The following is a 12,542-nucleotide window of genomic DNA, read 5'->3' as shown; positions in this document are numbered from 1 at the left end:
ATTAGCAAGAATTTTTAATGAATCGGTAAGCTCGGGGGTTGTACCATAGGACTGGAGAATTGCTAACATAGTTCCTATCTTTAAGAAAGGGAAAAAAAATGATCCGAGTAACTATAGGCCTGTTAGTTTGACGTCTGTAGTATGTAAGGTCTTGGAAAAAATTTTGAAGGAGAAAGTAGTTAAGGACATTGAGGTCAATGGTAATAGGGACAAATTACAACATGGTTTTACTAAAGGTAGATCGTGCCAAACCAACCTGATATCCTTCTTTGAGAAGGTGACAGATTATTTAGACAAAGGAAATGCAGTAGATCTAATTTACCTCGATTTCAGTAAGGCATTTGACACGGTTCCACATGAGGAATTATTAGTTAAATTGGAAAAGATGGGGATCAATATGAAAATTGAAAGGTGGAAAAGGAACTCGTTAAAGGGGAGACTCCAACAGGTCGTACTGAAGGGTGAACTGTCAGGCTGGAAGGAGGTTACTAGTGGAGTTCCTCAAGGATCAGTTTTGGGACCAATCTTATTTACCCTTTTTATTACTGACCTTGGCACAAAAAGCGGGAATGTGCTTATAAAGTTTGAGGATGACACAAAGCTGGGAGGTATTGCTAACACAGAGAAGGACCAGGATATCATACAGGAAGATCTGGATGACCTTGTAAACTGGAGTAATAGTAATAGGATGAAATTTAATAGTGAAAAGTGCAAGGTCATGCATTTAGGGATTAATAATAAGAATTTTAGTTATACATTGGGGACACATCAGTTGGAAGCAACAGAGGAGGAGAAGGATCTTGGAGTATTGGTTGATCACAGGATTACTATGAGCCGCCAATGTGATATGGCCGTTAAAAAAGCTAATGCTGTTTTAGGATGCATCAGGCGAGGTATTTCCAGCAAAGATAAGGAGGTGTTTAGTACCGTTATATAAGGCACTGGTGAGACCTCATCTGGAATACTGTGTGCAGTTCTGGTCTCCCATGTTTAAGAAGGATGAATTCAAACTGGAACAGGTTCAGAGACGGGCTACTAGGATGATCCGAGGAATGGAAAACCTGCCTTATGAAAGGAGACTCAAAGAGCTTGGCTTCTTTAGCCTAGCCAAAAGAAGGCTGAGGGGGATATGCTTGCTCTTTATAAATATATCAGAGGGATTAATATTAGGGAGGGAGAGGAATTATTTGTGTTTAGTACCAATGTAGACATAAGAACGAATGGGTATAAACTGGACACTAGGAAGTTTAGACTTGAAATTAGACTAAGGTTTCTAACCATTAGAGGAATAAAATTCTGGAACAGCCTTCCAAGGGGAGTAGTGGGGGGCAAAAGACATATCTGGCTTTAAGACTAAGCTTGATAAGTTTATGGAAGGGATGGTATGATGGGATAGCTTAATTTTGGCAACTGATCTTTGATTATCAGCAGATAAGTATGCCCAGTGTTCTGTGATGGGATGTTGGATGGGATGGGATCTGAGTTACTGCAGAGAATTCTTTCCTGGATGCTGGCTGGTGAGTCTTGCCCACATGCTTAGGGTTTAGCTGATCGCCATATTTGGGGTCGGGAAGGAATTTTCCTCCAGGGCATATTGGCAGAGGCCCTGGAGGTTTTTCGCCTTCCTCTGCAGCTTGGGGCATGGGTCTCTTGCTGGTGGATTCTCTGCAGCTTGAGTCTTCAAACCACAATTTGAGGACTTCAATAACTCAGACATAGGTTAGGGGTTTGTTATAGAAGTGGATGAGTAGGGTTCTGTGGCCTGCTTTGTGCAGGGGGTCAGACTAGATAATCATATTGGTCCCTTCTGACCCTAAAGTCTATGAGTCTAATTTAGTAGTAACTTCCTAAGTACTTCATTAGAACTCCTCAATCAGGATTCTGCTGTTGATGACAGTGTCTTCACCTTCATCCCAACTTCCACTGATTTTAATTGGACTACTTATGGAGTTATCACTGGAAATCCCTCAAGGTCGAGGATGATTATTTCATGGATTGTCCATTTCAAATTATCTATGGGACCGCCAATGGCTGATAAGGCCTATACTGGAGCCACAGACTGCCACATTGGAGACATGTTTTTGAGCAGGGCAGGTGAATCTGGGGTAGTGGTTCGGGCCATAGCAGCTCTTTCTATTGCTTCCATTTTTCTGTTATATGTAGACACATCTGATTCTTAAAGTGCTGAGTTTCCTGCCTCAAGCAGTTCCTCCATTGTTGTTGGTCCTGGGTTATACGTTCCCACAAGTTGTCAATGTTGCATTTCCTCATATTAGCCTTGATTATTAGCCTGTACCATTTTTTTTCTACCCTCCTCTTGTGCATTTCCCTTGGCTGAGTTTAGAGTAAAAGACCTTGTTTTGGCAGTGTGGAAGCAGGCATCCAGATGACATGGCATGCCCTGCAAAGTTGATGATAAATAATCATAGTTTCAATGCTTGTGATATTGGCTTGTGAGGGGACGCTGATGTTAATACAGCTATCAACCCATTTGTTTAGGAGAATCTTGCATATAAAGCATTGATACTACTTCAGAGCTTTAAGATGTTTCCTGCATGTTGTCCACATTTCATCCCCATACAGTAGGGTGGGGATCACAACAGCTTTATACATCATGAGTTTTGGTTTTGGCTCTGATGTTGCAATCTTCAGACACCCTCGTTATCAGATGTCCAAAAGCTCAGCTTCCACATTTGAGTCTGCACTGGATTTCTTCATCAATATCAGCTGTCTGTGAGACGTGGCTTCCAAGATATGGGAAGTGCGCAATCATAGCATTTAAGTTCATCTGGGATTTTCTGATGGATCCAGATTTTCAGAACAGGAGTGTGTAGCTGTGAGATGAGCTCTTCTGCTTGTAAATTTCTACAGGGATTCCATCAACCCCAGATGCCTTGTTGTTCTCCATCTTAATTGCTCTCCACACTTCTTCCAGGTTTGGAGGTACACCTTTTCCCCCGATATAACGTGACCCGATATAACATGAATTCAGATATAATGTGTTAAAGTGGGGCGGTGGGCAGGGCTGCACACTCTGGTGGATCAAAGCAAGTTCCTTTTGCATTTGTTTAGCTGGTGGAACAAGGTGTTAGTGTCAAGAGGTTCATATTCTGCACCTTTGGTCAGGAGGAGGATGTCATTTTAATTTATTTTTCCTACACCTTCCTTGCCAATGATTCTGGGCTATAGCTTTTCTATAACCAATAGGCAGTGTAGCAGGGAACAGGCCAGCACCTTCACCCTCTCTGAGGAGCACAAATGTAGCATGCGGTTTTCTATGCCTTTTGCTTCCTTTTTTTTCCTCTCCCTAATCATCCAACTCTGAGTAGGAGAGGAACCAAGGAGCAGACGCTTGTTCCTCTAGTAGTTAGAAGAAATTGGGAGTGTCGCTCCTTGATCAACACATCAGAGCAAGGGACATAATTGCCACTGAATAAAATCAGCTGTGAGCTTTAGAATCTTTAAATAAATCCCAGCTCAGTTAGGTGGGCAGAGTTGTGACATTTAGATGTGCTTGCAATTATTAGAACTGAGAGCACTGGCTGTTGGGAGTGTGAAAGGACAGGAAACAGGAAGGAGAGGGGAGGAGTTGAGGAGGCTGAGTGAGAGTTACGGAGGGTGCAGCAGCAGTTTGGTACAGAGGTTTCCACTGTAAAAATAAAGTCCTGTTGAAGTTGTTAGTAACTTGCCTGGTTGATTCAACAAGAGTAGAGGCAAGACTTTATTTCAAGCTGTTTAAATGTTAGTTATCATGACCCAGTATAGGTCTCTTTCCCCTTTTCCAATTCCTTCTGAGCCCCTGTGGTTTCTTATAGGGCTAGTAGATCCTCACCATCCTACCACTGACCCTAAGAATTACATGTTCAGTCTTTCCACTGGCCAAACTTCCCTGGTGTCTGTAGAGAAGCTGACTAGTGGGTTAATGTAGTATCACATGGTATTCAAATGACCATTGTGCTTGCCTGAGATGGAGTGATTGCAATACCTCATTAGCTTTTGTGACAGCTTATAAAACAGTGAAAAGTCTGCACTCATGATAGGTGCTAGTAATGTCAGCTTCTGCAGGTTTGAGATCTTTTGAGCTATTGTATTGAGAAGCCGCCTGCAGTTTTGTGGGTGTAATTTGAAATCAGATAATTAAATATCTGAATGTTAGCATTTGCTTCTGCTTTTAATTCCACTTCCAGTTAATTGTACTTGTAAAATTGAAAGTCCCTTTAAAATTATGTCTCTATACATCTACATGGACAACTTCATTTAATGTGTTAGGAATCTTAGAATGATGTATTTAGGCCATTTTCCCAATCATTAAGTGTTTTCCAGAAAACTGGTTCATTTTGTTTCTGAGCAGTTGATGAATATTTCTGATGATGACTTAAACATATGAATTTGTTTGTCATGCTACTGTACATAATGTATGGCAATTTGCTGATTGCAACCAAGGGACTGTGTGTGTCAAGCTATTGAAATTCAATGAGGCTATGTTAACTGAAAAATGTGCTGGCAATATGCGGTGTGAGTCAAATGCTATGAAGTCTGAATACTTTTAAAGTGAAAACAGAAGTTTATCAAGTTGAGTGCGCTCTTGAAATTAGAGTGCCAACACTTGATGTCATTGTCTGTCTGTGTTTTGACTACTCCTTGTCTTGAAAGAAAATAATAAAAACAGATGAATCCTTTCTATTGAGTGCAGTTTCATGAATTACCAAATCATTGTGGAAATTAACCACTGTAATGCAGTTTACACTTCTTCAGAAACAACTTATGTATTATTGCATGAGAAACTACTATATACTTGGCTTATCACCCTTGTAGTGCCGGAGCATCTGTGAGGTAGAAATGGTAGTTGGATTTCTGAGATCAGCCAAATAAAATATATATGCAGTCCTCACGCTTTTTGTCAGTACAAAGTAACTCATTAAAGTATGACTCAGGGCCGGATGCTCCCCTCAAAGAGTTAGGGCAGCCTAGGAGCTGCTCCCTTATGGACCATATACCAGCTGAGGATCAGCAGAGTGGCGGTCCAGTATGTTCCCCTCCCCACCCTGCCATGCTATGTCCTCTAAACCATGCAGGGTAAAGGTGGCGGCTGCTGCCATCTTTATGAGAATCCCTTCCAAAAGGGGAATTCTCTGCTGTCCCTGTTATGCTGCCTGAACAGCAGCGAAAGGGCTGGAGTGGAACTGAAAATCTGGCTTTCTAATTACAAACTTTGTTCAGTTACTGAACATTCTTGGAAGTTTTCATATATAATCAGCAAAGAGCAATTGTGATTAGATTGTAAACTCTTCTGGATGGGACTGTGTGTGTTTGAGTTCTTAGCACACTTTGGGCAATATCACACAATTGCAATTATTTGAGAGCTGTGTGAACTGAGTGGCAAAGGCATTGGACTTTAAAACCTATGAGTTTCCCTGCACAGGTTTGTTTCCTTCACGCAGCAGATAGATCCCACTGTCAAAGAGACCCATCGGACTCTGCCGTAGTGTTCTCACCAGCCGCAGTGCACCCTTTTGTCAGGGTTAGCGGCTACATGGGGTCCTTGCAGCCCATCTGCCTCTCACTGGGTCCTCCATAGTTCAAACCTTTGGCCAAGTCACATAAAGTTCAGTTCTCCTTCCAGGGTAACAAGAAGGTACAACTGAAAATTCACAAAATGCCCCAAAACAGAAGAGCCTTCAGCCCTCCTCTTGGGCTATTCCTTTGCCTGTTCCTTTTTGGACCAGTCTTTGGTCCCATCCTGGAGGACTGTGTTGGAACTGAAATTGCAGGAGCAGGGAGGGACAGCTAAGGGGTTCTGAGGCAAAGTGTGCAGAGCAGAGTAAGTCTTGAGAGAGCCAGCTTACAGCAAGCTGGGGTGAGTTGTGCATCACTGGCTAAGGAAACAGCATGTTTTCTCTCTGTGTTTTTTTTGGTGTCATAAACAGATAGCTATGGGTTAATGTTCTTTTACCTGTAAAGGGTTAACAAAGGGAACCAAACACCTGACCAGAGGACCAATCAGGAAACAAGACTTTTGCAAATCTGGGTGGAGAGAAGTTTTGGGTGTGAGTCCTTGGTCTTGTTCTGTTCTCTTTCTGGGCTCTGAGAGTGACCACAGGAATCTCCAGGCTTTCTAATCTTCTGTTTCCAAGTTGTAAGTACAAGGATAGTAAGACAATAGGTTTATATTGTTTTTTTTTGTATTTAGATGTGTGTAGTTGCTGGAATGTTTAAAATTGTATTCTTTTTGGATAAGGCTGTTTGTTCATTTTTCCTTTAAGCAATTGACCCTGGATATTGTCACCTTGATACAGAGACCAATTTTATTTCTTTTTCTTTCTTTTTATATAAAGCTTTCTTTTTAAGACCTGTTTGAATGTTTTTCACTGGTTAAGGCTAAGAAACGAAGGGAGGGGGAAAATCTCTTTGTGTTAGATTTACTAAGCCTGACTTTGCATACCCTCTGGGTGATGGGGGAGAGAGATTAGATCTCTCGGTACTTGTGTTTCAAGGACTTGAAGCAGGGAATCTCCCAGAGTACCCAGGGCGGGGAAATCTGGGAAGAGGTAAAGAGGGTGGAATCCCTTTGTTTAGATTCATGGAGCTTGAATCTGTATATCTCTCCAGGAACCCAGGGAGGGAACACCTGGAGGGGAAGAGGGAGAAGGGAAGTGGGTTATTTCCCTTTGTGGTGAGACTCAGGGCATCTGAGTCTTGGGGGTTCCCCAGGGAAGGTTTTGGGGAGACCAGAGTGAGCCAGACACTGGAATTTTTCTGGCTGGTGGCAGCGATATCAGATCAAAGCTGGTAATTAAGTTTGGAGGTTTCATGCTAGCTTCTCATGTTCTGAACTCTAAGGTTCAGATCTGAGTAGGAAAGTTATGACATTTGGGTTCTTGTGTGTTGTCTGTCTGAATGCTCAGCAAAAGGGTAGAGTTATATTGCAACCTGTCAGCAAGAGTATTTGCCTTTATTTGCTTCTCTGTTTGTATGCCATGAAATAGAACAGCTAAGATCAGAAACAAGCGGCTCTTGGGCCAATATAGGCCTCAATCCAGCAGCACAAGCTTAATGTTAAGCATATGTGTCATTAATTCATCTTTGCTTTGCTCGATCTGAGCCATAGCGCATAAGCTATATTTGGCCTGATACAGAATGACATAGCTCTGAGGATGGAACACACGAATACATAGGTAATACAAGCCTGTCTGCTTACAGTTCTTTGGCAACTATTCTTAGTTCTCAGATGTTCGTTTCTTTCGTTCATTTCTTTCACCTATACTGATGCTTACATTTCTTTTTAAGCGTTAGAAAGTCCTGGGCAGGAAAGAAAAATAACAGGGTGTGTAGTAAATAGTGCAAACATACAGTTCATCTCACTTTGTCAAATGGAACATCACATCACTAATCTGATTACACACACCCTAAAACACATCAGCATGTTTAATAAAGAATATTTCCAATGCTTTTGTCATTTCCATTTTAAAAAAAATTCACTGGAGACACTTCATAAACCTCCAAGGAGAATACATAGGTTTTTTTGTGTAGGCTGTAGGCTTCATTGCACACTAATCAGAATTGAACATGTTTTTCAGATGTTCAGCATTAAATTTGACCTTTCTACCCATCCAAGTGTTCCTGTGTTTACCATTAGTTTAATCATGTTTCTGAGGGTGAGAATAAGCTTGGCTGCCATAAAGGATGAAATATCATTTTGGGGGGATATTTCCGAATTAGTTTGTTGTCATGTTTAGACTTTGGAGTAGCTGATCACTGCAAATCTTTGATCTGGTACAAAACATGACTGTGATTGTTTTTTCTTTATGATTTGGAGACAAGGGGATATGTTTTCAAAGTGGTGCAGAGATTTTTCACCCATATTTCTCTTAACGTGAACGGGGAGTGTGCAGGTAACTCACTTTGCAGCATGCTGAAACAAAGCCCAAATGAATAGTGAAAATTTTCTGCTAGAAATAAACTGTCATAGTAACATTTAGGATCTATTTTCATTATTTCCAACAAGAACAAAACTTGTAAATTCCTATGAATTATAATGAAAGTTTTTTGTTCATAAACTATCATTTAAAATTACATTCTCTTTCTACACCCATTTTCCAAATCCTTCTGATTTGCTGGTTGATGATTTGCAGCTGTTTTTTGTTCACTCTTTTCTCTATCAGTCAGTGGACAGAGGTTTATTTTTTTCTTTCTCATTAATCATTTATCGTATGCACTTTGATGAAAAAACCTCCAATATTCTAGATCGGACGTACTTCGTAGGAGAAAGTTGGGTACAATGAGATTGGTTAACTGTTCCCTTGCATTTTGTGCAGTCATTTACACTATGCTATTATGCTAACCTGATAGTTTTGCACTTACTTTTCATTGGTGTAAATGATGATACAATATGCAGGACAAGGGTGAATAAGGCTCCATGTCTGTGTGGTATAAGGTATAGTGAGGATGTATTTCTGATCTCTTTGTGTTTTATTGTTTATAATATTACTTTTCATCAGTACATCTCAAAGCATTTTACAAAGAAGGTCCATCTCGTTACCTTTATTTTACAGATATGGAAACTGAGGTCCTGAACAGTGAACTGACTTACCCAAGAACACCAAACAGTCAAGACAGGAATAGAGCCCAGGTCTCCTGAGTTCTAGTTTAGTGTTGTATCTACTAGGCCATTCTGCCTCTGTAGGTGAGAGGCCTTTTCATTAGTTAAGTAGTGGCTTGCATGCTGGAATGTGATGTCATCAGTTGTTTCAAGGAATAATACAGGTGTTTGCTTTAGGAAGAAAATGCAAAGGATAAGTCTAATGTATGCAGACTTTCTATTAGACTTTGCTGTCAAATTCAGAGGTGCTCATTTGTGCTTCTGCAGCACTGCAAAATCACAAGTGACTTTGTATTGCTCAAAGTCATTATGTTCTGTAAAAGGTGCATCTCCTCTTACTTCATATATCTCACTTTGAAGATCGTCCACAGGGAGTTTGTTCAGCTCTGGCAACAGGCAAAGATTATTAAAGGGGAAAAATACAGAAAACAACCTCTCAGAACCAAAGGACAAAGAAAGAGATGGGGTAAAAAGAGCCAAGAACAATAGATATTCTTTCCCTCTTTCAGCAGTAGCAGAAACACAACCCATTCCCAAAGGAAGGCTGTTACTTCAGAAAATTCCCCCTTACTGTCCCAGTATGTCCTAGTTCTAAAATGCAGAGCTAAAAATGTATGCCAAAACTTAACGGCCAAGAAAAAGGAATGATCCTTCAAGGTGCTGAGTTTTGGAATAGCAAGGGTAGACTTCCCCCCTGGCCTTGTCTTAGTTTTATTTTTAAAAAAAATATTAGAAATACTTGCCAGAAAAAAAGTCTATATTTGTTTTGCATATTCAGCAACTCTTTGCAGTGTATTAGTACAGCTCCCTTTTTCCCTGAAGACTCAAACTCTGCATGAATAGGTCTTGTGTAATTTATTCCTCTGCCACTTTTCGTCTTATACTTAAATTCCATTCTTCTTGACTGTTTTTTTTTTTTTCATTAATCATTCTACTAGTCTGTGTAGGTGGCTGAACCATGGTAAACAGTGATGCCCTTCACACTTTAATTACTCCTTCAAACCTCTGTGAACACACCTGAGATTGCTGCTTCACAGGAATTGATTCTTTATAGAGAGATCCTTGATGTTTTAAGCAGGCACTTTAAATAGACTCAGCAGCTGTATACGCTGCAAACTGTATGTGGCTTGACTTCATACAGGGCTGTAATTATGTCTCTGTTTGTTGAGATGTGCATTAAATCTCATTATCTAAACAAGATCAGGTTGGGTCAGTCATTGGATTGTGTAAAAACAGCCAGTGGAGTATGTGGATCCTGACCCCTGCCATGTGATGGAGTTAGTCTTTTGTAATCCTGACCCATGTCTTGTAATTAGATCTAGAAAAATAAAGATGATTCATGTCAGCACTTCTGTGTGTCACATTTTAGGAGCACTTGAGTACTATGAGCCATTCTTTCCTTTCAGTCAATCCTGAACAGATGCCATACCGTAAGGCTAGGTAGTGTTGTGCTGCTGGAGCGTGCAGTCTTCTGTTCAAGATGTAAAATGGAAGCCCTGACCACATCAAATTGGTAGAAATGCTATGGTATCTTTCACAAAAGTAGAGGGTTTAGTCAGTGTTTTGGCTAAAGTTTAATAGGCTTCCAAGGGAGGTTGTGGAATCCCCGTCACTGGAGCTTTTAAAGAACAGGTTACACAAACACCTGTCAGGATGGTCTAGGTTTACCTGGCCTGCCTCAGCACAGGGATCTGGATCTGATGACTTCTTGGGGTTGTCTCCAGCCCTACATTTCTAAGATTCTGTACCTACATATAATAACCTGCAGGACTAGAACCTGGAACTATGAGGGTTCTTGGGCCATCAATGCTTCTGCATCATCATTGGTAGCTCAGGGTGGGTTTCTACTGGAGGACCATGTGAAGCAAGGTATTGCAGGAAGTACAGCCCAGCTTGGCCTGAGCGGCGGCCCCCTACATCCCACTGGTTGTCTTATCCTGGTATATAAACCAGGAAGCCATCATGGGAAGCTAACTGAGCAATGGCACAGACCACCTGCTTGCTTCCGCTCCAGCCCTTGCCTTACTGTGGACCCTAGACTCTAGCTTCTGACTCTGGTTTGTCCCCAAACTCTGCAACGTGTCTGCTATCTGTTACATTTTACCTGATCTTGACTTTGTGGTATCCTGATCCTGTTCAACCCTGACTCCACTACTTGACTTCCATCTGCAACTTGGTAACTAACCGGTGCACACAGGCTGCTCATGGCACAGCCTTGACAGTACATGAATTCACTATGGCTATGGTATTGTTCTTCATTTCTTAAACTGTTGGATTTATTACTGTTTGCTGTGCTTCACTGTAGAAGTTGCTGCATTTCAATGGCAGGATGGTCTGTATACAGTTTGTAAAGTCCCTTCATGAACTTCGAAATGAAAGGCACCATATAGAGAATACAAACTCCAGTTCATTCTCTGTACCTTAATATTCAAAGTCTCTGATTTGATTAGCCATATTCCACTGGAACTTTGAAACAGTTGACCAGTGGGGAAGGCTCATAAATGTAGGAGACAATCATTTCATGGGTGCTAGACCAAGTCTATGGAACCATCTCTGGCAAGTTATAAGACCGAACATAGACCTTCCCACCTTCAGAACAAATTCACAAACTTTTTTCCAGTATAGCTTTTCTTAGTAAAATTCTATACACACATGCATGTGTGCACGTACACACACTTAAAAGCTTATAACAACCTAATAAGTTATTTGTCCTAGAAAGGAAGAAAGAGAGACTGACATTATGTTTTATCTATTTTTAAATATGTGGGAGGTTCTCAGATAGTGCGGTGTTGGTGATAGGTGTCCTTCAGGTACATAGATATGTAAAATATGCATGATACATTCCTTAACTCACATTTCATTGTATTTAATTCACTGGTTTTCCAATTAAAAAATAAACCAGGAACAGGTAAAATAATTATCTATCTTAACAATGTGATAGTCTGACTTGAAATGTGTAAATCTGCTATTCTGGTATTGAGTAACAATAACTGCTCTGTGCCCTCTTCCTGTGCCCCCTCAGGTTTCATGTTTTCATTCAGTGATTTAACTGATGACAGCACCAGTGCTTATCCATCACTATTATTTATGTAACTCATAATGAACTTCTGGATGTCTGTCTTTCCTCTTGAATGATCATTTGAGAGTCTTTCTTTATCACACCTTAAAAACCAAAGTGTCCTCATAAGATCTGTTTCTATAACCTTATTGAGAACATTGTTTTACTTTTCATCCTCATTTTCCCACATTTATCTCAAAAGATTTCATCCAGAAATTGAACAGATACTGTATGAACAATACACCAACCAAATTTTAGAAATAGGTTGTAACTACTATAATGGAAATATTGCCAGGAATAAATGTAATATATCAATATTACAGCAAAGAAATATTTAAGAAAAAATTACTTTGAATAAAACCCTGATTATAAAACACATTCAATTGTTAATCATTTAAATGTATTCCATTTCTGCAATGAATGAAAACATTTCCAAGTAAGCCTAAAAGAAAGATCAAAATATAGCTTATCTTTGGATTATCCAAATTCCTAGAGAAATGTGTCTAGGAAATCATGACTCCACAGGCATATCAGACATTTGAAACATTTATTAACTCATCTTATTTGTTCAAAAGTAATAAAGACTTTTTTCACTAGAACCTACTAGGACTTTACTAGAACTAGAACAGTACTAGAACTTTTTTTACCTAAATTATTAGTTGTACAGAACAAAAACTGAATATCAGAAATCGCAAAAGGGGCATACTATTCAGACATTTGAAGCTCAAACTGGTACAAGACAGGGATAGAGTATTCATTTGTATCTGACTTGTGTATGGAACATATCCCTATGATATGTCAAGGGAACATTAAGGTTGAATGGTCATGCATCAAGAAGTTAGGAAACACCAAAGCTAAGGTTCCATATACAGCATGGGTATTGCT

General features: G+C 40.1%; 1 protein-coding gene across 1 annotated transcript in view; it reads left to right on the top strand.

Annotated features, from left to right (window-relative positions):
- PXDNL (peroxidasin like) overlaps positions 1-12,542 on the top strand; it is a 304,433-nt gene that overhangs the window by 127,197 nt on the left and 164,694 nt on the right. The window contains 2 exon segments of the mRNA XM_050941930.1: positions 3,590-3,602; positions 4,270-4,284. Coding sequence (XP_050797887.1) covers positions 3,590-3,602; positions 4,270-4,284 — 28 coding nt within the window.

The sequence above is a fragment of the Gopherus flavomarginatus genome, chromosome 2 (genome assembly GCF_025201925.1).
Source record: "Gopherus flavomarginatus isolate rGopFla2 chromosome 2, rGopFla2.mat.asm, whole genome shotgun sequence".
Taxonomy (NCBI): Eukaryota; Metazoa; Chordata; order Testudines; family Testudinidae; genus Gopherus; species Gopherus flavomarginatus.
The sequence above is the reverse complement of the archived record's forward strand: the minus strand, read 5'-3'. Positions and strand labels throughout refer to the sequence as shown.